Here is a 27491-nt window from a genome sequence, read left to right as displayed (position 1 = left end):
TGGAATATGCGGGATCTGGACAGAGGTAGCAAAGAGTCTTTGAGGCTAGTGCTGCCGAGTGGTGGAATTGCACAAGGAGAGCGCATCTTCCTCCTCCTTTTCCTGGTGTGGAAACAAGGAGTCCCTCCACACATGGCTTAGACGATGTCAGTACCTGTTGGTTGGCACTATCTTAGACCTCCGCCCTCTCGCCCCCTGTCTTTCTTTTGAATTTGGTACCACCGGCAGCACTTGGCCCCATCTTCTAAGGGGTTTCTGGCTCTTGGGGAATAAGTGTTGGTTATGGTAGAAGTGGGGGCGGGGAGGAAGAGTGTTGCACATTATAGTTAACCCATTGAAGGCTAATAGGAAATATGGTGGGAAGAGAAAGCCTTTTCATGGCTTCTGCTTCTTGAACTCATGGCATCTCCGTGTAAGAGCAAACGGATTATTCAACATTGATCAGAAGGCGCTCTTTTCGTAAGCCGTCCATCTGTTTGATTCACAAGACCTAAGACAATGAATTATTTAACAGTTTCCACTTGAGAGGCAAACATTTCAAAATGGTATTGTTTGGAGGAAAAAGAAGAGAGAGCCAAGTTAGAAATTTGGGGGCTGGGGTAAAAAAAGAGGCAGGTGGCTCTCACAACCCTCAGGGAGTGGGGGGACAAGCACCAGACAAGCCTGGATCTCCTACCCTGTCACCAGGTTGCCCCTTGCCCCGCCCCCCCCCTTTTCCTCACCCGCAGGCATTGCACATGTGCAATTTGAGTTGACCCATTCTCAAGAGGAGCAGGCCTCCTTAGGAAGGGGTGATTTTTGTTTTTTTCCTTTAATAAACAAAAGCAAGAGATGGACACGTGTTCACCAGGTTTTAGGCCAGAGACTTGCTGAGAATTACTTATTGATAAGAAATACCGCAGAATCGGTCAATTCAAGAGACGAGTCCCACCTGAGAAGGTGCTTTACTGCCTGGCAAAGGTGAGGGAGCGGCTTTGCAGCCCCTGGGAGATGGAGCACCTGGCCGCTCCCCCTCCCCTCCCGCCGCACTCAGGACACGTGTTTCTAACTGCGCTCATCAGCAGATCTTGCAAGCTTCTAATTCTAAGCCCCCACCGACCTCCCCCTTCCCGGATCCGAGCTGGGGAGTGAACGAAGCCAATAAAATCCGGAAGGGCACTGTGAAGATGCCACGGAAAGACAAAGGGGAAGAGAAGCCGCCGGCGCTGCTGCGGCTGTGGTGCGGGCATCTCCGCAGAGGGCTGACTCCGCCAGGTGGTCCTCCAGGGGCACACGCACTGGGTCCCAGGCCCGGCTTGCCGTGTCAGTTGTGCCCGGCAGGTGGCAGTGGTGCTCTTCGAGGCTAGCCGCCGCCCGGCCCAGGTGGACCAGCCAGGTCGACGGCCCCTCCACCCAGACCTACAGAACCCGAGCTGCGTTTGAACAAGATCCAGGTGAGGGCGAGGCTGTGCGCGTGGAAGTTCGAGGGGCACCGCTGCAGAGGGGCTTGCCCTCCAGATGTCGCCTTTAAAAAGGAAAACAACTTTTTGCTAAAGAACAATGTTAATTAGGGTAAAGGCCAAAGGGGATTGGGGAAACAAAAAAGAAAAGGTAGGGATGTTGTTGCTTCTGCTTGGGTCCTCACAGGCAGCGTCTTTTTCCCGTGTTTCTTGAACTGTGTTTAGGATCCAGGCGTTCATTTCGTGGTTAGCTTTTAAGACAGTGAGGCCTTCCTCCAATTGCTGAGCTCGCTTTTCTTCCTAGGCTGGTGGCTGGTGTGGGGGTCGCTGGGGCTCCCACCACCCACCCCACCTGTCCCTTTTTCTCAGAATGCATTGACAATCACGGTCTGGGGAGGGGCCACTGAGGGGCAAACACGCAGATCTGAAGCCAGCAGCCCCCTCCCCCCCACTGAACTGAGCTACGTTGCATACGTTCCGCAGGAGCTGTGTTTTCAGGTCACAGAGGGCAGAGGATAGAAGATGAGGGAGAAAGGGTAAGGTGAAGGGCAACAGCAATCGATCTACCACGTGTCTCAATGGCTTTGTTTTCTGTAACCTGGGCCAATTCCAGACATCAGCGCAGGGCGGCCCGGCACTACCAGCCAGCACTGTAGGCCCTGCTAATTTCTCAGACACTCCCACCCAGCCCAGTCCCTTAAGCAGCTTTAACCAAGAGGGCGGCGTGCCTGCCCTGTGCACCTCCTGGGCAGCCCTTTGCAGTGCCTGCCTGGATTCACCAGCTTGGGGTTGGGGCCTGGGAGCTTCCTTTCTACCAAGCTCCCAGGGGAAGCCCACGGTCCTCCCGTACTTCAGACTCGGGAGAGCAAGGTCTGAGTAACTCAGCAGGTGCGTGGTGCAAACAACTGTGGTCGTTTGGGGTCATCGAGTCCTGTCTGACCCACAGCGACCGCAGGGACAACAGACACACGGCACGTCCTGCGCCGTCCTCACAACTATTCCTATGCTGGGGCCCTTGGGTGCAGCCACATTGTCCACCCATCTCGTTGGGAGCCTCCCTCTGTTCACTGCCCCTCTACTTTATCAAACTCCTCCCTCAGGGATGGGCCTCTCTGACAACATGTCTGAGTGTGTCAGATCTGGTCTCACTGTAAGACAAACGTGCACCCTCCTGGCCTCTAAGGAGCCCTCTGGCCGTACTTCTTCCGAGACAGATCTGTTTGTCCTTTTAGCAGTCAGTCCACGTACTTTCAATCCTGTACACCAGCACCACAATTCTGGCTGTCAGGTTGTACGGTGGTGGCTTGTGTGTTTGTGTGTTGTTCTGATGCTGGAAGCAGTGCCACTGGTATTTCACATGCCGGCAGGGTCAGCCACTGTGAACAGGTTTCAGTGGAGCTTCCAGCCTAAGAACTGACTACTACAAAGAAGGAATTGCCTGCCCACTTTGGAAGAAGCAGCTTCCGAAAACCTTGTGTATAGGATGGCAGAAATTAGGCATTTCTAATTAAAAAAAACTCTTCCGGGGACTCTCACAGGCAGCAGGGTGGAGGCTAACAGCCCGTTGTCGGCTGACTTGTAGTGACTTCTGGGGGTGTCTGTGAGTACTTCCCCTGAGCTCGTGGGGACCGGCACCTTTCTGGTTTTCCTAGTTTTCTCTGAACCCTCTTTTATGGTGTCTTCCAGGATCATTTGTCCCACCTACCTAGTGTTGACATTCTTCAGGCTCCAGGCCTCTGTCTTCTTCCTCTGGGATTACTTTCTACTTCTGCCAAGAGTTACAGTCTCGGAAACCCACAGGGGCAGTTCTAACCCAGTTCTAGAGGGTGGCTGCGAGTCGGCATCAATTCAATGGGAATGAGGTTTTGAGTTTCTACTACCTGCCTATCTTCCCTTTCCATGGTCTCACGGTCCACTTGTATCACACTGTGTCTCAGCTCTCCATTTCCAGCGGGGCTTTCCCTACTGAGTGGACAACTGAATCCGTTTCCCAGAGCTGTGGAACCAGTGAGACAAACAAGGACGACCTGAGAAGAATCCAGACGTTTGAATTGTGGTGCTGGCAAAGAATACTCTAACTGCCAGGGACGGCCCAAAGGACAAACAACCCTGTCTTGGAAAAAGTACGGCCAGAGTGCTCCTTAGAGGCAAGGAGGCTGAGACTTCATCTCACAGACTTTGGACGTGTTGTCAGGAGAGACCAGTCCCTGGAGAAGGACATCGTGCTCGGCAGAGTGGAGGGGCAGCGGGAAGAAGGAAGACCCTAAATGTGATGGACTGACACAGGGGAGGCAGCCATGGGCTCAAGCAACAGAATCGTTGTGAAGAGGCGCAGGGCCAGGCTGTGTTTTGGGGTGCTGTGCTTGGGGTCGCTGGGGGTAGAATCGGACTTGATGACACCTACCAACAAGAACAACAAGGGGGCTTAGAACCAGCGAGGCGGCTTCTCTCACCGTCCAGGAAGCTGAAAGTCTGGACTCGGTGTCAACAGGGCCACGTCCGTTCTGAAAGTGCTAGGGGACAGGCTTTCTTACCGCTTCTATTTTGTCGTCCGGACAGCTCTCGTCCTGTGGCCGCCTCCCTCCAATCCCGGCCTCATCTTCACTTGAGACTCTTCCGCCTGCGTCTCTTTCTGTTTATTCTCCTCTTCTTATCCAGATGCCAGCAGCGCTCAGAAGGGCTCCCTAACTCCAGTCCGACCGCACGCTGACTGAGCTCTTTGTCTCTGCAAAGACACGCTTTCCAAATCTAGCCACATTCATAGCGACAGCCTGACGACGGAATAGGTCTTCCTGGGTGCACAAGTCACCCCGGGACAGCGCCCAGCAGTTAGATGGCGATGCCGGACGAGAGCTGCCAGACAGCCACGGGCTCTGTGGGCCCAGGCTGCTTCCCAATACGAGCGCCCCCATGCTCGAGGATCTTCACCTGGTCCCGGCTTTCACCCTCCTCTCCAGCCTGCAAGCCTTTCTTCTCCAGGTCGCTTGAATCGGCCCCATTTCTCTCCATGTCCTATTTCACACCCTGGCGCTGGTGACCGTCCTTTCTTACTGAGCACTGTGCCTGCCCCTACGTGTCTTCCCGCATTGTCTCCTGCTGCCTCGTGCTCTGCCCTGGCGTTGTTACGGGCCGTCGAGGTGATTCTGACTCGGAGCGACGACATGGACCCGGGAAGGAAACCCTGTTGGTCCTGGGCCACCCTGACAATGGAGTCCATTGTTGCGGTCACTGTGGGTCAATACATTTCATCTCACCGACCCTCTCTGAGGTTGGATGTCCTTCTTCGGGGCCCGGCGCCTCCTCAGAACATGTCCCTAGCAGGTAAAATAAAGGTTCAGGGTTCTTGCTTCTTGGGCGAGTTTTTCCTGTACTTCTGACAAGAGATTTGCTAGTCGTTCGGGAAGCCTGTGGTGTACTGAATGTTCTTTGCCAGCCCCCTAATTCAAAGGCACGCGCTTTTGCCATGTACATGAGGTGATTCCCTACCCCGGTCTACAAAGTGGCATCTTTGCTCTTGACCACTCTGCGAAGAGCTTGTGCCGCAGACATCCCCACTGGTACCTCGTCGGAGCTCTGAGTGCTGGTTCCGGGGGTATTGATTGAGGGTCCGAGTCACATGGAATCTTTGAAAAGGTCAATATTTTGTCCGTTTGTCCTGGTGTTGGAGGATTCTTGTTTTCTGTTGTCGCGGTGTCACCTGTAGGGAAGACTGTCATCTCATCCATGCATGCATCGGTTCCCCTTCACTTTCAGCTGTAGTGATGTTTTATGAATCGGACACACACACACACACACACACACACACACATCAAAAGTGTCCCTTTCCCCTTAGAACAAGGTGACCGAGAAAAGAGCAATAGATCTATGTAGTAGAGCGGTGGGCTTGGGTAGGATGTGAGGGTGGATGGAACGGAGGTCAGAGTCACCCTGGTTCTGGTTTTCAGGGAACTTACTTGGCTCTCCCTGGGGTAGTGGCTCCACGGTCTGTGTGCTTGATTCTTCCTTTGGGACGAATCCTGGGGAGAGCAGTAAGACTTGGGTGACTCACAAGCACGGGAAGTATCTGGCCTGAGCCTGAGGGGAAGGGACATGCGGACTCACACCCAGCTCAGCTTTGCCTCCCAGAGTAACCGGCCACTCCTGCACACTGCTCCCCTCCTCAGAAAAAGACACGGACATGACTATTTACTGTCAGCCTACAAAAGACACAGTACCCCTCTGGGTATGACTGGCAGAGTGGGAGAAAACCCGTTCGGCCCCATTGGCTTATCTTATTTGGGCTGCAGTTTACTTATCTGAGAAGATTATACACGTTGCCACTGTCAAGGATCCCTCTGCACAACTTAGAACACCTTGGGGTCAGGCAATCCTGTCTCACGCATATAAATCATCACCGTGGCCCGCACAGGCAGCTTCACAGCCAACTCTCTGATGACCAAGTCAGTGAGCCAGGGTGGGCCACGAGGAGGAAGACCAGATGCTGGGGGCTGGGCGTAGAATGGAGGGGAAGAGGGCAGTCCAAGTAAGTCAAACACCAGAGTCTCAAACTCCAATGCCACTGTCCTTCGCCCCCCGCCAGGACAAGAGGAAACGAGGAATGAAGGCTTCGTGTTTAGAGAGGCTGTTCGTGTGAGTCGAATCCCAGCTTTGGGGGTCTCTTTAAGGCCACTCACAGCGGGAATTGGCACCACAACATTGCCATCGGAAGAAATAAAAGCCAATAAATAAAAACCTCTGGCGACCGGGAGCCTGTTTGCAGCGACCTGTTTAAGATCATCACAAGAAACTAGTGCTGATGATCTTCAAGGGGTGGGAGAGAGGGAGCACCTCCTATTCAAAATCCCCGATCCTTTTAGGGACATCATGGCTGGGAGAACTCAGATTTAGCACGAAAATGTTTCAACGAGTCCTAAGGACATCACAAGGGCCCTGAGTTTCCGTCTTGATTCTTCATTATGCTCAGAGGACCCAGGGCATGAACGATGCTCATTTCTCAAAGGCTATCAGCTTTGCTGGCTTCCAAAATTAACATATTCTTCATCACATGATTAAGATGCGCGGCTCTTGGGGAGAAAAAGACAATCTTGCTCTTGCACATTCAGATTAATGGTGAGATTTGAGTTTAGTCTGGCTCAGGCATTAATCATTTGCATTGTCTGGGGTGCGTCACGTGCCCACCCGCTAGTGGATCTCAATTTCTCTGTGAACAATGTTAGCAGTGTGGGCAAGCTGGTCCCTGAGTGCAAAATATTTGTGATTTATGTGTGTAAGCATCTTGTGTTTTTAGCCTTATGACTTGATTGCTACTTACTGGTCAAGCTGTGCACATTGCTCTGTACCCTAAACAAATGACATGCTGGCAGGGGTGGGGATAGGGTGGGGTGGGGTGGGGTCATCACTCTGTTTGTACCCTGGGGTTTCAGCACCCTGGAGTGTTCGGAAGAACTGGAATCCTGGATGCTCTGATACTTCAGTCGAAAAGAAACGAGGACCTGACATCCAGGAATTCCAAGCCTCTTCCTCCTGTCCTTCTATTTGTGTCACTTTCATTTTGTGTGTGACACACTCAGACCTAATCACTTTCCTCCAAAAGCCAAGGTTGAAAATATGTGCACAGTTGAGGCTTGGTGTTTCTTAGACTTGGTCGTAATAGGAAGGGCACATTCAAGAACACTTGTATTCCATTGTCGGGAAGTATGGGGTGGTGTGGGGAAATACATACAAGGCAGAAGACTGGTCCCGGGTCTATTAATCTCCAGCTGGGTGACCAGGATGGCTCACCCACCTTCTCTGACCCTCAGTGTTTCCCTCTGTGACACTGAGATAGATCATCACGGTGCTCTCTACTTTGCCTCAGTATCCCAGGAAGCCCCAATGAAACAAATGTCTATACAATCCTCTCAAAATGTAGATCCCAAATCAAACCGTGCCCTGGCTCGGTGGATTTCTTACTCATACCGACCCTACACAGGGTTTCTGAAGCTACACATCTTTACAGGAGCAGGTAGCTATGTCTTCTTTCTGCAGAGCGGCTGGTGGGTTTGAACCACTGATCTTGTGGTTAGCAGCCCGATGCTTACCCAACAACACCATGAGACATGCTAAAGTATGAGACATGCTGCAAAAAGAAAGTCGAATTACTTTGTGATTATCCTTGCTTGGCCATTTCACAGAGATGAGGGTCAAAAGAAATGCTGGTTCTGAACAATTTCCATGGCAAAAAAAGCAGAACCACCAACGGTCACTGAGAACGTACTCTGGGTCAAGCAAGTACTATGCCATTGACCCTGCGAGGTAGATGCCACGAGGAGCTCATGGTACAGATGAAGAGACTGACGCCAAGAAACCTGTGCAGAGGGTGTGACCGAGGTGAACCTCAGACCCTGGCAGACAAGCTCTGGGAAAGGAGCCCTGGTGGTGTAGTGGGCTACTTATCTGGCCCCAGGCTAACCACAAGGTCAGCAGTTTGAAAGATGGGAGAAAGATGAAACTTTCAACTCCTGTAAGAGCTACTGTCTCAGAAACCCACAGGGGCAGATTTACTGTGTCCTGTAAGGGTCTCTATGAGTCGGACTGGACTGGATGGCAGTGAGTTTGAGATGTGGATAAGACTGAGAGGCAGTCCGAAAAGAGGCCTGGGAAGACACTCTAAGAACCACTAAACAAAAACCCCAAACCCAAATCCATTGCCATTGAGTTCAGTAGGACCCAAAGCGATGCTATAGGACAGAGTAGAACTGATGTTTAGGATTTTCAAGACTAAATCTTCATGAAAGCAGACAGCCTCCTTCTTTTTCTCAAGGCACGGCAAGTGGGTTTGAACCATTGACCTTGCACCCCCAGGCCTCCTGAGGACCACTGTTGGTGTTAGGTGACGGCAAGTCTGTCCTGACTCATAGCGACCCTATGTATGACAGAATGTAGCACTACCCGGTCTTATGCCATCCTCACAATTGTTATATCTGAGCAGCCTCTGTGTCAGGCTGCCTTGTGGAGGATCTTCCTCTTTTCCACTGCCCCTCTACTTTCCCAAGCAAGGTGTCCCTTTCTAGGGACATCTTCTGTCCAAAGTAGGTGAGGCAGTCTCACCACCTTCACTTCGAAGGAGAATTCTGACTTGACCTCTTCCAAGCCATACTTGTTTATTTTTTTGGAAGTCCCCAAAGAAGTATTTTTAGTATCCTTTATCAGTACCACGATGCAAATGAATGGATATGACTTCAGTCTTTTATATTCAATGTCCCACTTCCCCACGCATCAGAGGCAATTGAAAATGCCATGGCTTGGTCTAGGTGCCCTTGGTCTTCAAAGTGACCTTTCTCTTTCATGCTTCAAAGAGGCCTTGTGCAACAGAGATCCCCAGTGCAGGGCATCGGGACCACTGTGTTGTTGTTGCTAAGTATCCTAGAGTCAGTTCTGACTCATAGCTAACCTCTGTACACGAGAACCACACAACGTCCAGCACCACTTGTCTGTCATTTTGTCATACTGTGGTGGCTTGTGTGTTGCTGAGATGCTGGAAGTTATGTCACTGGTATTTCAGATGCCAGAAGGGTCGGGTTTGGGCAGAGTTTCCAGATTAAGAAGAGATTACACAGAAGGAATAGGTTGTCCACTCTGAGGAATTAGCCATGGAAAGCCTTATGGACAGAATCAGGACCACTAGTGTGGACAATTTGGGTATAGTGGGTTGAAGTTCTAGATGAGTAAGTCTAGTGATGTTGTCTACCAAGTGGAAATGAGTGCTGTTGAGCCAACTCTGTTTCTCTCCCACCTACATGTCTCAAAGTAAACCATGCTCCATAGGCTTTTCCATTGCTGAGTTGGGGGTCTTAGATCGCCTCCCTTTTCCCAATCCCCCTTCTGGATGGACTTGAATCTCCAACCTTTTGGTTAGCAGCTAAGGGCATTACCCATTTGCACGATGGACAAAATGAAGGCTTTGGGAAATTCCTTACCAGACAAACTTACCAGCTATAGTGTTAGACATAAGAGATTAAATAGATGAGAATTTACACAACCCTTTGCAAGTCTATGGTCTGATAATGTTATAGGTGAGGAATTGGTGACTTTCCTGATATTTTAAACACACACACATATATATATATATATATAACCACCAGTCGATGGCCCCATCCATCGACGTGGGAACTCTTTGAACCATATCTAAGATTTTCTAATGGTCCTATTTGCCTTTAGTCCTTTACACAGGGTGAACATTGGCTTTCTGCCATCTCTAGGAGCTCTTCTCTTGTATCTATATCCAGAGCCAACCAAAATCCCTGGGTGGGACATATGGCTCAGTCCTCACCCAGAAGTTCACCAACACAAAGGCCTGTTGATCTGCTTCTGAGATTGTCATCGCCCTGAACGCCCCATGGAGTAGTTTCGCTCGCATGCATGAGCTCACCCAGAGTTGGCATCAACTGGTGATGACTGGATAATCGGTGGATGTCTGCACACCCCATGACTAGTCTAAGTTTAGCACCGTCTGGCTAGGAGAGTCCTCCCAAGACGAAGGCGCTGTGAGAGTGGATGGGGAGGGCCGGAGGCACTCAGCGTTGCAGAAGTGACTGTACATCTTTACAGGAGGAGCAGCAATGAGGGAGGAGGGGACGGGAGCAGCAGAAGTGGGTAGGATTTAGAAAGTGCTGGGAGCGCCTGTCTGGGTGAACAAGACAGGGGATAGTCCTTAGGATCATGGAGAAGAAACGAAGACTCCCAGAGGTATGGTTACGGCTAGAAAGAAGGGCAATGTCACTAAATGCTGAATACAACCTAGTAACAAACCTAGGTTGTCAGGCAGTAACCAACAGGACCCGAGATCAGGCGATTTTCCTTGTTGCTGCCACACGCCTCAGCTCCTTCGTCGTGCCTGACTTGTGTGGGATGCTGGGTATCTGCACTTGATGCCAGACGTGAGTGAGCCTGTGATGGGCAAGGTGGATGTGCCGGCCTCTCAGGCAGGAGCCTCTCAAGCTGCCCTGAGTGGCAGTGGTCCCTTAAGCATCTGAGCTGACATCACACCAGAAAGTTCTGGAAAGCAGCTCACAAGGAATCTTGACTCTGGATTCCTGAAGGGATGACCAAATGTTCCCATATAATATGCCCATGTTAATAACACGTATGCACACATATATCACACATAGTGCACGCGAGGGGTTGCATGGTTTGTAAAAGAGCCGTGCAGTGCATGTGTTCTTTATGTAAAAATATGGTACGTAGGGTCAGCGGATTTACATGCAGCCAGCAAGTTGCTTTCTTCTCTTACTTTGCTTCCTGAGGACAGTGACCCTAGTTCAGGTTTTCCTTGGCAATCAGCTGGTCTCCCTGTGGTTGGGTCCACTTTGGGGGCTTGCAGAGGAGGCAGAAAGGCTGGCCGAGGGGACGAAAGGAGACAGTGTCCATTGCTTGGCCATTTGAGTCGTCCCATGGGCCTGCTGAGGTCTCAGATGACCCCAGAGCCCATGCCCTGACCGACTTCTGAGGTGTAAGCGCTTTTGTCTGGGACAACAGCATGTCCATTGGCACACATGCACCTGGGAAGAGAGTGGAAGCTGCTAGGCCGGTCCAGGGGACCCCACGGAGCTCCTGCCCCAGATCTAGTGTCAAAGCAAACAGAACCTGATGTCTAGGGATTTTTTTCTCTTGTGTTGCCATTGTTGATTCTTTATTTTTTGCCTATGTGTAGACTTTAAACGTTCTTAATATATGCATCAAGACAATACATTGTTCATTTGTTTAAAGTGTGTCCACAAAGAACCCAGAGAATTAAAATACCAACTACCTTTGACTTGCACCTAATTCATTCCAAACAAGGACAGAGAACAGCCTAGATTCAGGATCAAATGTCTGTCTGCCTTGACTCTCTTTATTGGTCTGTTCGTCTTTGGTAGTTCCTACCCCTGGTTATTCCCACTATTTTTCTTTCTTTTGTCCCATTAAATTCTTAAAACAATCATTCTGTTCTTATTTTTGAGAATATATACAGACAAGCACACACCAGTTCATCCTCCCTTGCTACTCCTACAGTTTAGTGCTACTGATTGCCTCCTTCGAGATGTACACTCATTCTCAACGCTCCCTTTCTGAGCTGCTCCTTCCCGTTAATATAAACCCCTAGGGTTCGTATCTAGTCTCTCGATGTTTAGTCATTTTGCTACCAGATAGATAGTCCTTAAAATAGCGCAGCATTCAGGGCAGACATTTTTGACCAGTTGCGCTAAATTGGTGTTTGGTTTTAGGAAGATCTAGGAGTCTTTAACCACAAGGAGATCAGATGAGCATTCATCAGTAGGGAGAAACCCAGAACTCCTTGACTCCTTGGGGTTTGATCAAGTGCAATATGGCCTACAGGAGTTACTCAGAGACAAATAAAGGTCAAACATGATAGTGGAAAAAGAGGAAAGAACTAGGAGGCAAAAGGCATTTATAGAAGTATAAATATGGGCATGTATATATGTAAATATATTAATTTATAACAAGAGGGATATAAGTCTATGTACATATATGTTAAGTATCATGATAGTTACATGATCTATTGTCAATTTGAGACCTAAGAGTGAAGGAGTAGAGTTTAACCTGTCAATCAGGTTGCAGCTTGATGACCTCATTTGGAGGTGCTAAGGAGATAAAATAGCTCGTTGGAGGCAGAACACACATTCACTCCCTGAGAGACTCTCTACTGACGAGACACATGGAACTACGCTAGTTCCCTGAGCTGGAGCAGCCACATAAAGACCCCTGCCAGTGCTGAGACGCTTACAACTCCACTGGATCCACAAGACTTCCCACCCACTGGACAGTGATCTTCCTGCATTTGGCGTCATAACATATGTTGTGTGAGTCTGAAGAGGACTTTACAGATTGGTATCAGACATATAGGTCTGATTTATGGACTTGATCTGGACTGGGCTGAGATGTTTTCTTAATGTACAATTACTCCTTATATACAGCTCTTTATTATACACATATGAGTGTCTATGAATTTGTTTCTCTAGTCTACACAGACTAACACGGTATCAAGGTAGCAGACAGACACTAGGCCTCTACTCAAGTCCTCCCTCAACACAAGAACATTTTGTTCTAATAACCTGGCATTCTGTGATGCTCACTTTCCCGACAAGATTGCTGAAGTCAAAATGGGTGCATAAGCAAATGTGGTGAGGAAAAAGGGATAGTACCCAGCTATGAGAAGATATAGCATCTAGGGTTTTAAAGGATTGAAGTTAAACAGTCCACTTATCAAGCAGTCAACTAGCAGGGAAGCAACGAAGCCCACATAGAAGAAGCACACCAGCCTCTATGATCATGAGGTGTTGACAAATCAGGTATCAGAAGACCCAAGCAACAAACAATCTGTAAACAATTGGACATCCCCTCACAGAAGGATCACAAGGAATGGAGCCATCCAGGGTACCAATGAAACATACATTTCTTTAGTTTTTTAATGCTTCCTCCCCACCCCCACCCCACTATCATGACCCCAGTTCTACCTTACAAACCTGGCTAGACTAGAGCATGTACACTGGTACAGATAAGATCTCTTGACACATGGAATCCAGGACAGATAAACCCCTCCGGAACAGTAATAGTAGTGATACCATGAGGGTAGGGGGAGTATGGGGGGAGAAGAGAGAGAAAGGGGGACTGATTGCAATGATTGACTTATACTTTCCTTCCAGGCAGGGCAATCAACAGAAACGTGGGTGAAGGGAGACAGGGGAAGGTGTAAGATATGAAAATAATAATAATCTATAATTTATCAAGCATTCATGAGGGTGGAGGGTGGGGGAGGAAGAAAAAAAAGAGGAGCTGATAACAAGGGCTCAAATAGAAAGAAAATGTTTCGGAAACATCCAAACTCATTGCCACTGAGTTGACGCCGACTCACAACATAAGGCAGAATAAGTTACCTTATGTGACCCTGTAGCACAAGGCACAAGTGCTGTCCCTGTGGGTTTCCGAAATTGTAACTCTTTAAGGGAGAGGAAAGCCTCCTCTTTCTCCCTCTTTATCGGAGGCTGGTGGTTTCGAACTGCAGACTGTGCCGATCACAGCCCAATGTGTAACCACTGTGCCCCCAGTCTAAGAAATATGACATTTAAGCAAGATAGAATTACATTGATCACATGTTGTTCCATGATGAGAATGAGTAATAAACCTAACTGCGGAGTCAAAAAAATGTTTTGGAAACAATGATGGCAACATATGTATAAATGTGCTTGATACAATTAATGTATGGATTGTTATAAGGGCTGTAAGAGCCCCCAACAAAAGGATGTATGTAAAGAAAAGAAAGAATAAAGAGCTGGCGATGCACTTCTGAAAAGTCAGCCAATGAGCACACGTAGAGCCCATCATCCTGACCCGCAGTGGCTCGATAGCAGCTACCACCACCAGCAGTCTGAGCACGGGGCAGACCCACCGCACAGTGTGTGGTGCAGGCCCAACCCTGCTTACGCTTGCCCTTTACTGTCTGCAGGCCTTGACCATGTTCCAGAGAAGGGACATTTGTTTCATCCCCCTGCACTTCCGGTTCTCGAGAAATCCGGAAAGGAGAGCCAGGGAAGGTCAGGAGCGCTCCTGGAGGAGCGAGGGCCTATTTCTCCCCAGCAAAGCCAGCTCTGCCTGTTCCCGGCCCTGCTACCATTCTCCTCCCCTCTCCGAGTCAGGTTCCTCCAGGGCAAACCCTAGGGGTGGCATCCCTTTCCAGATTTTAAGAGCCTGGTTACGAATGCCTAGGAATTCTACCCCACAAACTCACCTTAAGGAATTGAGATTCAGTGAAAGCTTTGCTTATTTAACACCTTCTCTACTTTCCTTACACATTTCTAGACAGGTCGGACTCTGTAAGGGCAGGTCCTTTGCTCGGCCTGAATGGCTTAATGCTTTCTGTCCACTTTCAAGTCAGATGGCTACTTGGAAACACAAAGCCCACGCAAATAAGCCGAGGCTTCATCTGGTAGCTGGAAAGGTGAGTTCAGGTCCTTACCTGCGTTGGCACGGGGGCTGTTTGGGCTGCTTCTGAAGGGGGCTGTGGACCAGAGATCTGCAAGAACATTTGACTGGTCAGAACACGAATGCTTGTCTAACTGTTCTCATGCTTTCCATGATCCAATCTAGCAAGACATTGCCAAGGTCAGAAGCAAGGTGAAGCTTCGTCCTTGGGCGGTCTGAACTTTCCCAGAGGAGATGTTGCGATGGGGGTCGTGGGGTGGGGAGGGGGGTGGGGAAGTGGACTTAGTAGACTGCATGAAAATTCCAGGTAAAAAAATCTTTGTATTCCACGACTGTCAGTCCGTAGCTTTCACCACAATGCCATGTTTCTGTACACTTCATTATTCTTACGATAATTCTCCACAGTGCTGCTGACGAGGTTACAGAAATCCTTCAATAGAAACGTCACCTAACACTTAGCAAGTTGCTTAAACGGTGTTAGCACGACGTGGACGGCAGCACCACTGGCTTTCAGTCGTCTTTAAAGGCACACAAAGGGCTAGCCTTACTCACCCGGTGAGACAACCAAATACACGCCAGCAATCATTATTTATTGGGCAGTTTCTCCACAGCAAGATTTTTAAAAGGAGGAAGGGCGATAGGGATTCTGTAAGGATAAACACTAAGCCCCCTTTGGAGGAAGGGGGCCATGTGGAAACCAGTCACGAGAAAGAACTGACTTTTGTGGAGGAGAGATGCGAGGTCGTGGGAATATCAATTTCTCAGTATTGTCTAATCTACGATCAAATGATGGTTCCCCTGTGACTTTGCCTCAATTCTTTGCACACAGACATAGTTTTAGGTTTTCTCTAATTATACTGAAACACACGATCAGTGTGTGTGTGTGTGGGGGGGAAGTAGATAGGGGGAGCAATCAGAAATCGCCTGCAACCCCTCTATCCAGCAGTTGAAAGAACAGCAATAGAACCAAAACAACAACAACAACAACAACGTCACTGCCTGGAGTTGATTCTGACTCAGAGTGACCCGTTGAGGTAGAGTGGAACTGCCTCTTTTGATGTCCAAGAGCGTAAATCTTGACAGGAGCAGAAAGCCTCGGCTTTCTCCTGCAGAGCAGCTGGTGGTTTCAAACTGCTGACCTTGTTATTAAGCTTGGGTGAACTGCAGTACACCGAGCAGTTACAAGCACATCCTTTTGGTCTCCGTTTTTGTATCCCTTTTCTGTGCACACATTCTCGTGTTTAATACACAATCACTACAATGAGACCGGGGCCCAAGCCAGCTGTGACTTAGTGACTTTGTTACTGGCCACTCTTCCAAGTGCACATATTCATTAGAATTTCAGGGGCTGCACAGTTATTTCTTTGGAGTTTCTGGGTGCTACAAATGGTTGAGGCACTTGACTGCTATTAGAAACATGGTAGGTTTAAGTGCATCCCGAGGGGAGGTGTGGAAAAAAGACCCTGGTGACCTGCTTCCGAAAGCAGAAAACCGTGGGGAGCCCCAATGCACTTTGACACATACAGGGCCGCCTTGAGCTGAGGTCAACCCAGCAGCAACTGGTACGGTCATTTCATGACCCGTTCTTATAACCCTGGACAAACTACCTCTATGGATTTTTCTATTATGAACCACATCTGTACCCATTCTTTCTGTTTTTTTTTTTTTATCTTTGGCTCCTAATGATCTAGGATATATTTCTGGATGTGAGAATTCTGGGTCTTGCCAGCATGATGCGGTATCATTTTCCAATCTGAATTGGCGAAAAGTGAAATCTTCATAGTTTCATTTGCATTGATTTGATTCCGGGTTAAGTTGAACCTCTCTTGGCACCTTTAATGGGCCAAGGCGCTTTCACTGATCATGACCGTTCCCTTTGGTTCTTTAGCAATGTTTGTCTGATTGTTTTCTCCCAGACACCCTAAGGAAGACGCACTCTCACAATGAGATCTCTGTGGTTGAGAAGGGGAACTCTGTGGAAGAATGGCAACTAGAGATGGCGGTCTCGCATTCAGTCCCAAGTTTCACCTTACTTAACTGCCTTGGGTTGGAGAGTATGGTGGGGGGTAGGGAGAAGACCAGAGTCACCGCACACCAAGCTGCTAGGCGACGCTCAGATGACCTATTCTGGGTGGCGGGTCCATTTATCTGTTAGGTTGTCTGTTAGTCAGCCCTGGCACTCTCTGAAATGAACTTGACTAGGAAACTAAGGCTGGGTAAAGCTGCCCCACCTTCTAAGCTCATGGTAGTTGCAGCTGGCTCTGTACCTGGACCGTTTCCAGAACTCTTACCAAGTCAATGTTTAGGAAATAAGGATGGCAGAACTCTTGCCTAGGCATCTTTTATTTATTTATTTTTAATCATTTTATTAGGGGCTCATACAACTACCTAGACACCTTTCTGGCCCTCCAGGCTGCCATCGTTGATGGGGATTCAGCTCCGTGGCCATTGTGGTCGTTGGTGCCTCCCATGAAGAACAATCTTATTCCAGCCCCTCAGGGAGGTCTCTGTGGCTCTGAGTCTTGGCTATCGCACCCTTAATCTTGATTTGTTCTTCTCTGTCTTATTTGTTGCCTCAAAGGGCCACCGAGTGGCCTTGGGGTCCAGCCCCATTTTTTCTTGGGGGGTCTTTCCATGGAAGACCAGCTCCAGCTCACGCCTGGGGGAAGCTCTGTCTCTTCCTGCGACACACTCTGACTTTCCCGTGAACAACTTCCACCCACGCTGGGTCCCGACAGGTATCTCTTTACCCCGGCGTAGAACGAAGATGGACCCTACATGCCAAACACGTGTCGTGCCTCTTCCAGCCAGATATCTGAAGTGGGGGTCTTAGGGGAATGCGTCCCTAATGTAGCTTACTTCCCTGGAATGGTGCCTGACACCAGAGTAAGCACTTGATAATTGTGCTCAATGGATAGATGAGGTAGATTTTGCTCACAAATTCCATCCATTTATAGAACATTTTCACTACTGTCATAGAAAAATACCTTAATAAATGCAGTAATTGCAACTCACTTGTCTGTCACCAGTGGGAACATTGTTCTCTTTATTTGGCAGTATATTTTGAGCTCATTTGAAAGAAAAAAAAGAAGTTAGTTAAGTACCAAACATTTAATGTAGTTGGGCTGAAATAACAAAAGAAATCTATAGTTATATGTCAAGACTCCCCAAAACCTCACCATCACCAAGTGATTGCAACACATCGTGACCTTATTGAGAGGGCAGAACTGTCCCTGCTTGTTTTGGAGACTGTCCTGGAATGGAAAGTCTCCCTCATCTTTCTCATGCAGAGTGGCCAGTCGTTTTGAACTTCTGACCTGGTGGTTAGTAGCCAAACACTTACCCACTACACCACCAGGGCCCCCATGTTAAGACCTAGGTCTTTGTGAAAGCAGTTGAATGGGGGCTGGAAGTTGGGTGGGGAAGAAATGGTGATTGCTAATGGGGAGGAGGGTTTCTTTTGCAGGTGATGTAAATGTTCTACAATTGGCTCTGGCGACTCACTCCCACAACGCCAGCGAATATGCTCCCGCAGCAGCGAGGGATCCACTTGCCAGGGATCAACCGTATGGTGTGTGAAGCTGGCATTCAACGCAGACACAGGTATCTGAACCTCAGTCCTCACGTCTCTCCAGGCCTGCACAAAACCCTTTGAGCAGGCCACACGGGTCTTAAAAAGTCCCTCCCGTCCCCATTTTGGCTCCTTTCATAGCAACCGCTGTGTGTGCTGCCTGGAGAGCCTGCTCTGAGTGTTTGCCAGCAGCCCACGGGTCATGGTGGAAGCCAGGGCTGGACAGGGATGAAGAGGGAATGCTTGCCGGCCGGGAGGCTGCTGTCCAAAGCCCCTGTCCCCACGCCAGCAATAACGCAGCTTTGCCAGAGTGGGAGCCCCTCCTTGACGTTTCTTGAGGTTTTCCACAAGCTCGGGCCCCACGTGTAAGAGGATTTCAAAGCCCCCAGTGTAGCAAGCAAATAGACCACATGTTTAATTATAGGTGTTACATGGAAATTGACATCCTCTAGAGACAAGAGAAGGCAACTTTCAGAGACGTGCTCAGAAACGCAAAAATCTTGGAGAGAATCATGGGTTCTTCTAAAAGTCTGAAACAAGCTCAAAAACTCAATGCCACTGAGTCAATGCTGACTCACAGGGACCCTATGGAGAGAGTAGAATTGCCCCTGTGGGTGCAATTTATGGATGCAGTAAGCCTCAACTAGTGAGTGCTAGCAGTCGACTTTGTGATTAGCAGCCCAAAGTGAAAGGAAACTTCTGCCTATAGAGCCCTTGGTAACCTGGCCACCCAGAATCCCCCTTCACTCGTCTCCTTGGCTGCCAGGTGCGATGTGATGGCAATGTTCACCTGAGTTGTGTGAAGGGGATGGTGTTCTTTGGTTGAACAACATGAGGGGACTAATTAATGCCACTCACCTGTGCTTGTGAAGACTTTGGGAACAGCAAATGTTTTGTTGCCGATGTATTTATCAGAATTAAAAAAAATGCATACTAGCCTGGATTAACCAGGAATCGCATGGCAAAGGAGTGTGTGATATCATTCAGCAAACCAAATACATTTATATTTATGGTAATTTTGATTTGGTCCTTTGTATTATAGTTTCTGCCACGAGTCCTCTGTGAAATGGGATCATATTTAGAAATCCCATCTCGTCGGATTAATTTAATTGCACGCAGTCTGACACCTGCATTATGTTATTTGTTGTTATTAATGAAGCGTGTGCTGCCTACTGCAGGTACCTTCTAATTTGCCCCTCCTCCATCTTTCTCTGATGGCTGGGTCCTTGAGGCTGTGACACTCCACTGGTGACTGGGGTGTTGGTTTCTGGTAGGGAGGCCTCTTGTGGGGGAGCCTGGTACCCACTGGGTGAGAAGAACCCCAAACTCTGTCCAGGCTCTTCTACACCAGTCTACTACCTGATCGCCGTATCAGTGCAGTAGCTTGACCACATTAGAAGTCATATGTATACTTTGAAGGGTTGTTAGGAGGTTGGAGCAGACTAACATGTCCGGCACATGGGAGGTATTCTTGTAGATTTGTGAGGTATCATGGAGACTTCGTTGGCTGGCCGGTGTTGGCAGGGAAGGGAGCTGAGGCAGAAAGGCTCAAATCCTGCGTATTTTCTCCTCAATTAAAAAAAAAGTAATGCAGAGATCACGTGGGAAATATTTCGAAAATAATGAGCGGGGCTACCAATCGTGGAATTTACTGTGGGATTTTCTACATCCTTCCCAGAAGACCTCGCGGGTAGCTTCGAAATTGGAAACTTGAGATTGGGGTATCCCATGAGCTCTGACGGGTTGCTGCAGACTTGATCAATGGCACAAATGGGACTTTGCGATTTAAGAAATGGAGACAAATGATAAGACAGAAACCATTAGACGAGGGCTCATCATTTTAACGAAGTAGGATTTCGGAAAGGGCTTCTTCTGGTTTTGTTTATTTTTAATATTTGAAGACTTCCGGTGCCATTTGTCACTTAACAAGCAAAGCAAAGCAAAGCAAAACAAAACACCAGGTTCTGGAGAAATCCACTCCTGCTCGATGTGAGCCCTGCGACAAATGGGGGTTTAACAGCGGGAGCATCTTATGTAACATCCCTCCTTCGAAAGGTCCCTAACAGCAGCCTTACCTTCTGGGTTTCCAGGATCTCCTTTTGCGTGCCTAGCTCCCCTCTGGGGCTCTGGGTCCTGGGTCTCAGGCTTAACTTTACCTCTGGAGTCTGGGAGGACACCAGCCTCACACCCTGGCCCAGCCTTCAGGTGCCCCCCCCCCCCTCCCCGCCAGTCACCCACCTCCAAGGGTGGGAGGAGGGTGCTGCCTACACTCTTGCCAGCGAGATGTTTCTCTAAAAGCTCCACCGTGTCAGCACACAGCACGCAGGGTACCCACTGACCTGGCTCTCGGCTCCTGTGGCCCAGGGGCTGTGGTCTGGGGCCGTTTGTGGCTGAGGCAGTAGGCTCGGGTGGCTTGAGCAAGGGGGTGGGGGCGGTCTCAGCTGGAGTGGCGGTCGGTACCTGCGTCGGGGTGACTGGCTGTGCGGTTGTCTCACCTGTAAGGAAACGGGATTACACTAGGGTCACAGAACGGCTGACGGGATCTACCAGGGCTAGAAATAAAATCAAATGACCTGTGTTTTGAATGCCAAACCCCAAACCAAACCCACTGCCCTGGACTCCTGCCCATGCCCTGTAGCGCAGTGGTTCTCAACCTGCGGGTCGCGACCCCTTGGAGGGTAGACCGGCCTTTCACAGGGGTCACCTAAGACCATCAGAAAACACATATTTCCAATGGTCTTAGGAACCAAGACACCGCTCCTCTATCCTTCTCCAAGTGGGTCTGCCCAAATGCAGATATGCCCATATATGAGCACCCGGTGTGAAGACTGTTAACAAACCATGCTACACCATGCTTCAAGACAAAATTTAATTTGTCATTAGAAATAAATATTTCACAATATATAATTCTATATTGTTTTTGTGATTCATCACTCTGCTTTAATTATGTTTGATTGTAACAATGAAAATACATCCTGCCTATCAGATATTTACATGACGATGCATAAGTAGCAAAATGACAGTGGTGAAGTAGCAATGAAAATAATGTTATGGTTGGGGGCACCAGCACATGAGGACCTGTATGAAAGGGTCGCAGCATGAGGAAGGTTGAGAACCATTGCTCTATAGCCAGCCCTATCTTTCGCCCAAGGAGCGGCTGGTGGGTTGGAACCATTGACTCTGCCTAGCCCCCAGCACCACCTAAGGGCAAAGATCTGTGCTTGGCACTGGGGGGAGGAGTAGGGTGGGATGAAATCCTGATGACTACCTGTGGTTCCTGCCCTAAAGCAAAAACCCATCTGGATGGGGCCATACCCCCAGGAAGCAACCCAAATGAATGAACAGTCACCTATTCAAACCACGGCTCAGAACTATCACCCAGACGAGACCCAGGATCCATTGTCAAGTTAATCTGACAGAACTCCAAACCAGTATTCCATCACCATAGGGTTTCTACTGTTTGGGTCAAAAATGGCCTAGTCTGGGTGGGGCAAATGGCTAATGTTCTCTGGTTGCTCACCACAAGGTTGGCGGTTTGCGTCTAGCTGGGGGGCAACCTCAGAATGGTGGGTCTATGCTCCTGGACAATTAGCCATGGAAACCCTACAGAGCCCAGTACTTGGACACACACAGAGTTGCCATGAGCTCGAATCCACTCAACAGCTTCTGGGGGGGTGGTGTGGTGTGTGTGTGTGTGTGTGTGTGTGTGTGTGTGTGGAGGGGTGTGTTACTGTGCATTTTCTGTGTGTGTGTGAAGATCTCCTCCTGCCTCCCTCTGATAAGGACCATTGCAGTGGTCTTCTTGGCCGATCCCTCTGTCTCAAGATCCTTAATTAATCACATCTGCAAAGAGCCTCTTGCCCCCTTTGTCACTCATGGTGGCGTTCGTGGGTCTCAGGGATCGAGACCTAGAAATCTCTCGGGGCTCATTTTTCAAGCAACCACAGCATTCTAGCTCCTGCCGTAACGCCATCGAGGGCTGGTGTGGTTTTGGTCCTTGGAAGGGTGGGCCCAGCGAGCTGGTATCTGAGGGAAGAAGGCCCTGCCTCTCTGGGCACTGTCTTCCTGGACCTTGGAGCACCGTGACAGAACCCCTGCCCTAGGAAGGCCTCCCAGCCAAACGCGTGCAGATGCCCTGCCTGGCCCTGGCACTTCCCCACTCCCCCCACTGGCCCTGTGCCCTGCGTATGGCTTACAGAACTGCCAGGAAGCTCAGCAGACTGAGCCCTGGGAATGGGCTGGACTGGACTTCAGCCCTTCCAGCCTCTCCTGGAGCTAGCAGTATTAGTTGAGGCAGGAAGCAGCTCCCTCCTTTACCCTGTTTCTTGCGAGCAAGTAGGATGCTTTCACCTCTGCCCGGGGACTGTGTCAGACCAATTACTACAGAGCTGCCAGCAACCTCCAGGGTTTAGCTAGTTCTCGCACCATCCTCCGGCAAAGCCGAACCTGTGTGATTTATGACATTTCCATGGCTTTAAAGGGATTGAGCTTGCCTAACAAGTCCTAGGGAAGTTTCTAATTTCTCCAAAGTTCTCCTCTGTCGTACTGTGTAGTAAATGCTACGAGGCATTAATGCCTCTTTGGGGAGCCGCAGGCCCCGGTTCAACCTACGCCACACGGGGCAAAGCCATTTTGCACTCATTGGTGGGTTTTATGAAATGGGCTATAATTATTAACTCGCAGAGCAATATATAAATAAGCCGATTACACATTCGACTTGCAGATTATTAAACCGCAGCATACGAAGCACAAAAGCTTCTACTTGCAGACACTAGATATCTTTGTCCCCTCTAGCTTTAGCTTTCTAGATAATGGCCATCTGACTGGTCTTTTTCTCATGTCAGTGATGCATTCTGAGGCTTTTGACTACCCAGCCTGCCTTTACTAAGATCGCTTTGGTAGAGAGCAGGTTCAATATCCTGGGGGGCACCGTAGGGCTATTTGCTTAAAACACGAGGCTTTCAAGCACATCATCGATTTGACCAACGTAAGCCCCCTCTCTGGTCTTCCCCAGGCTTCCACGAGTTGCTCTGTCTGCCTTCTCTCCTTGGTGATGGATTAAGACTGTCTGTAAAAGGGGAGACAGAAAACCCCTCCACTCCGCGTGCTCCCGGATCTTTCTGGAACATAACACCCTTGATGTGATTCACGGGGCGAAGTTCTCCTCAAACAATTTGAAGTCAGTCCAGCAGTTTCTTTATATCATCTCAGAGCCATGGGCATATGGCCTCACTTCAGAGATTTTCACAGGCCAAAATTATGGCACTTCCCTCAGGCTCTGAGCGCAGTACTTTGTTGGACGTGGTCAGGAGCCGCTTAAGCAGCCACCTTCTCGGCAGCAGCAGCAGCAGCAGCAGCAGGTGGGTCAGAGGCTAGCACACCTGACTCATCCTCAGAATCAGAGGGCCGTGTTAACATGCAAAGGCCAGGCTCTCTCTCATAGAGGTTGGTCTGGGGATACAGTCTGATTTAAGAACCACAGTCGGTGGCAGGCCTGTGTCCTGGTACCACCCTTTGCCAGCCTGGGCACTAAAGCTTTCAGAGCTTTCAAAGTAAAATGGGATGGAGCACCTGTTTGGCAGCCTGCTGTCATAATTAAAGATCGTGTCTACAGCCCGCACCATGCCTGGCATTTGGTAAACCAGTTGTCACCGAGTTGGCTGGGGACCATTCCGGTGACATCCCTAGGCTTGGTTCACCCAGTGCCACCCACCCCCACCCTCACGCACCTCCTCTGTACCCGCGGTACGGATCCTTAGAGACGTTTCTTGTCCATCCTGATCACAGAGTAGTATGCGAGATAGCTCTGAATTGCTTAATGTAATATTTCTTAGAGAATATGGACATCAGCAATCCATTTGTGTTATACACTTTTTCTACCGTGAGTTACATTATCAGTGACAGCCTCATTTGTATCCGAGGGAAATGCTTTTGTGATTTCCCTTTACATGTCATGTCCCAGAAAACGAACTGCTGTAGGGTCTCAAATCCTAACCACCACACTAGGTTAGCCGGAACACCGGGGAACTTGGCACCCCATGGACTATCCAAACAGCAGCTTCGCAACAGAGGCAACAGGGCAGGCTTGTAAACTGAGCGGCTGAAACTGCGATTCCCGGCGTCTCGTAGCTGCGTGATAACGACGGCTGGGGCCTGAGCACAGCAGAAGGTTCAAAAAGGAAATCAGCATAGAACTTTAGCCTCTTCCGTCTAGTGTTGGTTGGCAAAAACATGCTTTTTTTGTTGTTAGAAGTAACCGTGTGGTTCTTTTTACTACAAAAAATAAGACGTTTCTGCTGAATCACTGCACAAAGATCTGACCTACAAGTCCTTTCTGGTATCACCTGCCCTGACAAAACCAAACCAAAGCAAAACAACTCACTGCCCTAGAGGACAGGGTGGAACTGCCCCTGTGGGTTTCTGAGACTGGCATTCTTTTTTTAAAATAATTAAATCATTTTACTGGGGGCTAGTAAAACTCATCACAATCCACACATACATCCATTGTGTCAAACACATTTGTAAATTTGTTGCCCTCATCATTCTCAAATCATTTGCTTTCAGTGAAACCGCTGTGGAGCATACCCTGACACACGTGCAGGATCACCGTGTCGGGATCTAATTGCCAACAACATGTGTCCACCTTCTTGTAGTGGCGCCAGGGGATTATGAATTTCTTCAAACCAACTTAAAACTTTAAAAATAATTTTTGTGGACAGTGTGCTCATTTACATAAAGACTACATATAGATCGCAGCTGGAAATGATTGAACCATGGATGTCAAAGGGGGGGTTGGGCATAGCACACCCCTCATAAACGCCATTTGTCACATGACATTCCGGAAGGGCATTTTGGCCTCATTCAACAGTCTGAAAATGTTACTGCTGCTCATATTTGTATAATAAAGGCATAAGCTAAGTGGGTAAAGGGAGCCACTGGTCAGTGTAAGACATGAATAAATAATAATTTATAAATTATCAAGGGTTCATGAGGGAGGGAAGGTGGGGGAGGCAGGGGAAAATGAGAAGCTGATACCAAGGGCTCAAGTAGAAAGAAAATGTTTTGAAAATGATCATGGCAACAAATGTACAAATGTGCTTGACACGATGGATGGGTGTATGGATTTTGATAAGAGTTGTATGAGCCCCCAATAAAATGATTTTAAAAAAGAAAGAAGGAAAGAAAGGTGTGAGCCCTGGCAAAGGGGTCAGCAGTGTCATTCTGAAGCCCCCTGGCCAGCAGAAAAGAAGAAACAGCCTGTATGCTTGCTCTGGGGCACGTTGCCGTGTCACTGGAGTGAATGAGTGTGTGTGTGTGTGTGTGTGTGTGTGTGTGTGTGTGTGTGTGTGTGTGTGATATCCTTGCAGCTGATGTGTGCCCAGGGACCTCACCCAAGAGGGTTAGGCAGAGGGCTGTGCTGGCCTGAGCGCCGGCTGCTCCTACAGTGGGTGAGGTCATCATCCCTGCTGACCTTGACCCTGCAGAGCCAGCCCCGTGTGGAGCTGGACAGCAGGGTGATGCTGGCATGAGCACCCACTGCTCTCACCTCTATGGGGGTCCCGGAGCATCCAGTCAGACCAAGGTCTCTGGACTACCTTTGCACCCCTCAGTTCGCAGATCCACCTTGAGTTCGCACATCTCTTTGCAGGTGGGAGGTTCACACGGCCTGAGAGGGGTGGCCAGCCTGCTGGTAGTAGCGTGTGTGTGTGTGTGTGCACGCACGTGCATGTGTAGTGTGCAAGGCCTCACTCACCTGAATGGCCCAACCTCCAGCCAGGGTGCACAAACACAGGGCCCTTCTAGGCTGGGGCCAGCACCCTGGTGAGGGCAATTTCCGGGCAGACAAGTGATTTCCTCCTGCTCTGGGGAAAGTGGTTTGCATTGTAGGGGAGAAACCCGAGAGGAGGGGGTGCCTTACACACTCCAGGGTAGGTGGGCTGGCAAGGGTCTACTGTGAGAACCCAACATGCACCAAGACAGAGACTGAATCCATTGGACAGGAAAGCAAATTGAAATGGAAGCCATCAACCTGTGAAAATATATTGGTATTCTATGCTTGTGAAAGGAACATGTAGGGATTGCAAGAGGTGGGCGAGTATATACCAGGTGTGTTGCTTGTGTAAAAATATGGTGTCTATTTTTATTCAGGAAGGAGAAGCTTTAGGCTCTAACCAAATGCCAGCTGTTGCCTGGCGGCTGCTAACTTCTGTGAGAGCAGCGGTCACAGCTCAGGTAATGCCTGTCTTCCGCGGAGCGGACAAGGGGCACCACACAGATTTCTTTAGCTGAATGATTTCCCCTGGAAGAGAGTTGTCATGTTTTGGGGGTCATATGGACTTAATTTACCTGTTAATGCACATTCTGGGGGAGACCAGGAAGCATTGATTGTCCAGGGACCTACTGAATCCTGACAGCTGCTGGCCCGCCTTCTCTAAAGGGATCTCAACATTTAAGGCAGAGTAGTAATAGCGGGGTGTGTGTGTGTGTGTGTGTGTGTGTGTTGGATGCTTGCTGGAGGTTTTCCATTGGAATTGGTGAAAACTTGCTCCTCGGTGAGACTCTAGCTTGAAGATTGGCGAGGCCCCTCGTGCTTTGGTTTCTTAAGCTGCTGTCACAAAGTACCACACGTTGGTGGCTCAGAGGAGCAGAAATGTATTGTCTCATAGCTATGGAGGCTTGGGGTCCCCATCCACTGTGTTGGCAGGGCCATGCTCTCGCCAAAGGCTCCAGGGGAGGCCCTGTTTTTATCTCGTCCAGCTTCTGGGGGCCTCCAGACCTTTCTTGGCTGGCAGCTGCAGCATCAAACGAACTGCTGGCTCTGCGAACTCTGCTGTCTTCTCTGTCTCGGAGCCTCTTCTCTTTTGTAGGACCTCTCTCAGGTTACGCAGCGTTGAGCTGCGATCTGCAAGGTGGGCAGTTTGAAACCACCAGCTGCTCCTCAGGAGAAAGAGGCGCTTTCTACTCCCGTAAGCAGTGAAAGCCCCGGGAACTCGCAGGGCACGTCTATCCTGTCCTGTAGGAGATGGCAGTCTGCTTCGTAACAATTGGAAAAGCTCATGGGTGCAGTTCTCTGTTGACTCAGTGGCATTGTGTTTTGCTTTATTTTCTATCTCTGCCACACCTCACCCTCCACTTTAGTGGATGCTCTCGGGTGATGCATCACAGCTTGAGTGTTATTTGGGCCCTGTAGACCCATGCCCTTTGGCACGTTATAAACCTAAGAGTTAGCTTCCTTGTCTGTATTTGGTCTCCAGGTTGCTGTTTAGCATAGTTCCCAGCACAGAGAAAGTTGGTAGCCATAGTCACAGGAGACCATGGGAAGCTCTTCCTATTGGCCCAGCATCCAGCTAAGGTTCAAAGACAAAGTCAGAAGGCCCCAGTGCCCCTCTTCTGAATGTGCAGGGGTTTCCCAATATACAATGGTGGTAGCAATAACACGAGCATCAGAACCAGTCTAACTTCAGGGGGAATCATGTGAGTCAAGATCATCCCAAGGCTGATCCCCAGGACGGGGAGATCAG

General features: G+C 49.2%; 1 protein-coding gene across 1 annotated transcript in view; it reads right to left on the bottom strand.

Moving 5' to 3' along the window:
* VIT (vitrin) overlaps positions 1 to 27491 on the bottom strand; it is a 78782-nt gene that overhangs the window by 28233 nt on the left and 23058 nt on the right. The window contains 3 exon segments of the mRNA XM_075536075.1: positions 5393 to 5455; positions 14434 to 14490; positions 20310 to 20465. Coding sequence (XP_075392190.1) covers positions 5393 to 5455; positions 14434 to 14490; positions 20310 to 20465 — 276 coding nt within the window.

The sequence above is a fragment of the Tenrec ecaudatus genome, chromosome 17 (assembly GCF_050624435.1).
Source record: "Tenrec ecaudatus isolate mTenEca1 chromosome 17, mTenEca1.hap1, whole genome shotgun sequence".
NCBI lineage: Eukaryota > Metazoa > Chordata > Mammalia > Afrosoricida > Tenrecidae > Tenrec > Tenrec ecaudatus.
The sequence above is the reverse complement of the archived record's forward strand: the minus strand, read 5'-3'. Positions and strand labels throughout refer to the sequence as shown.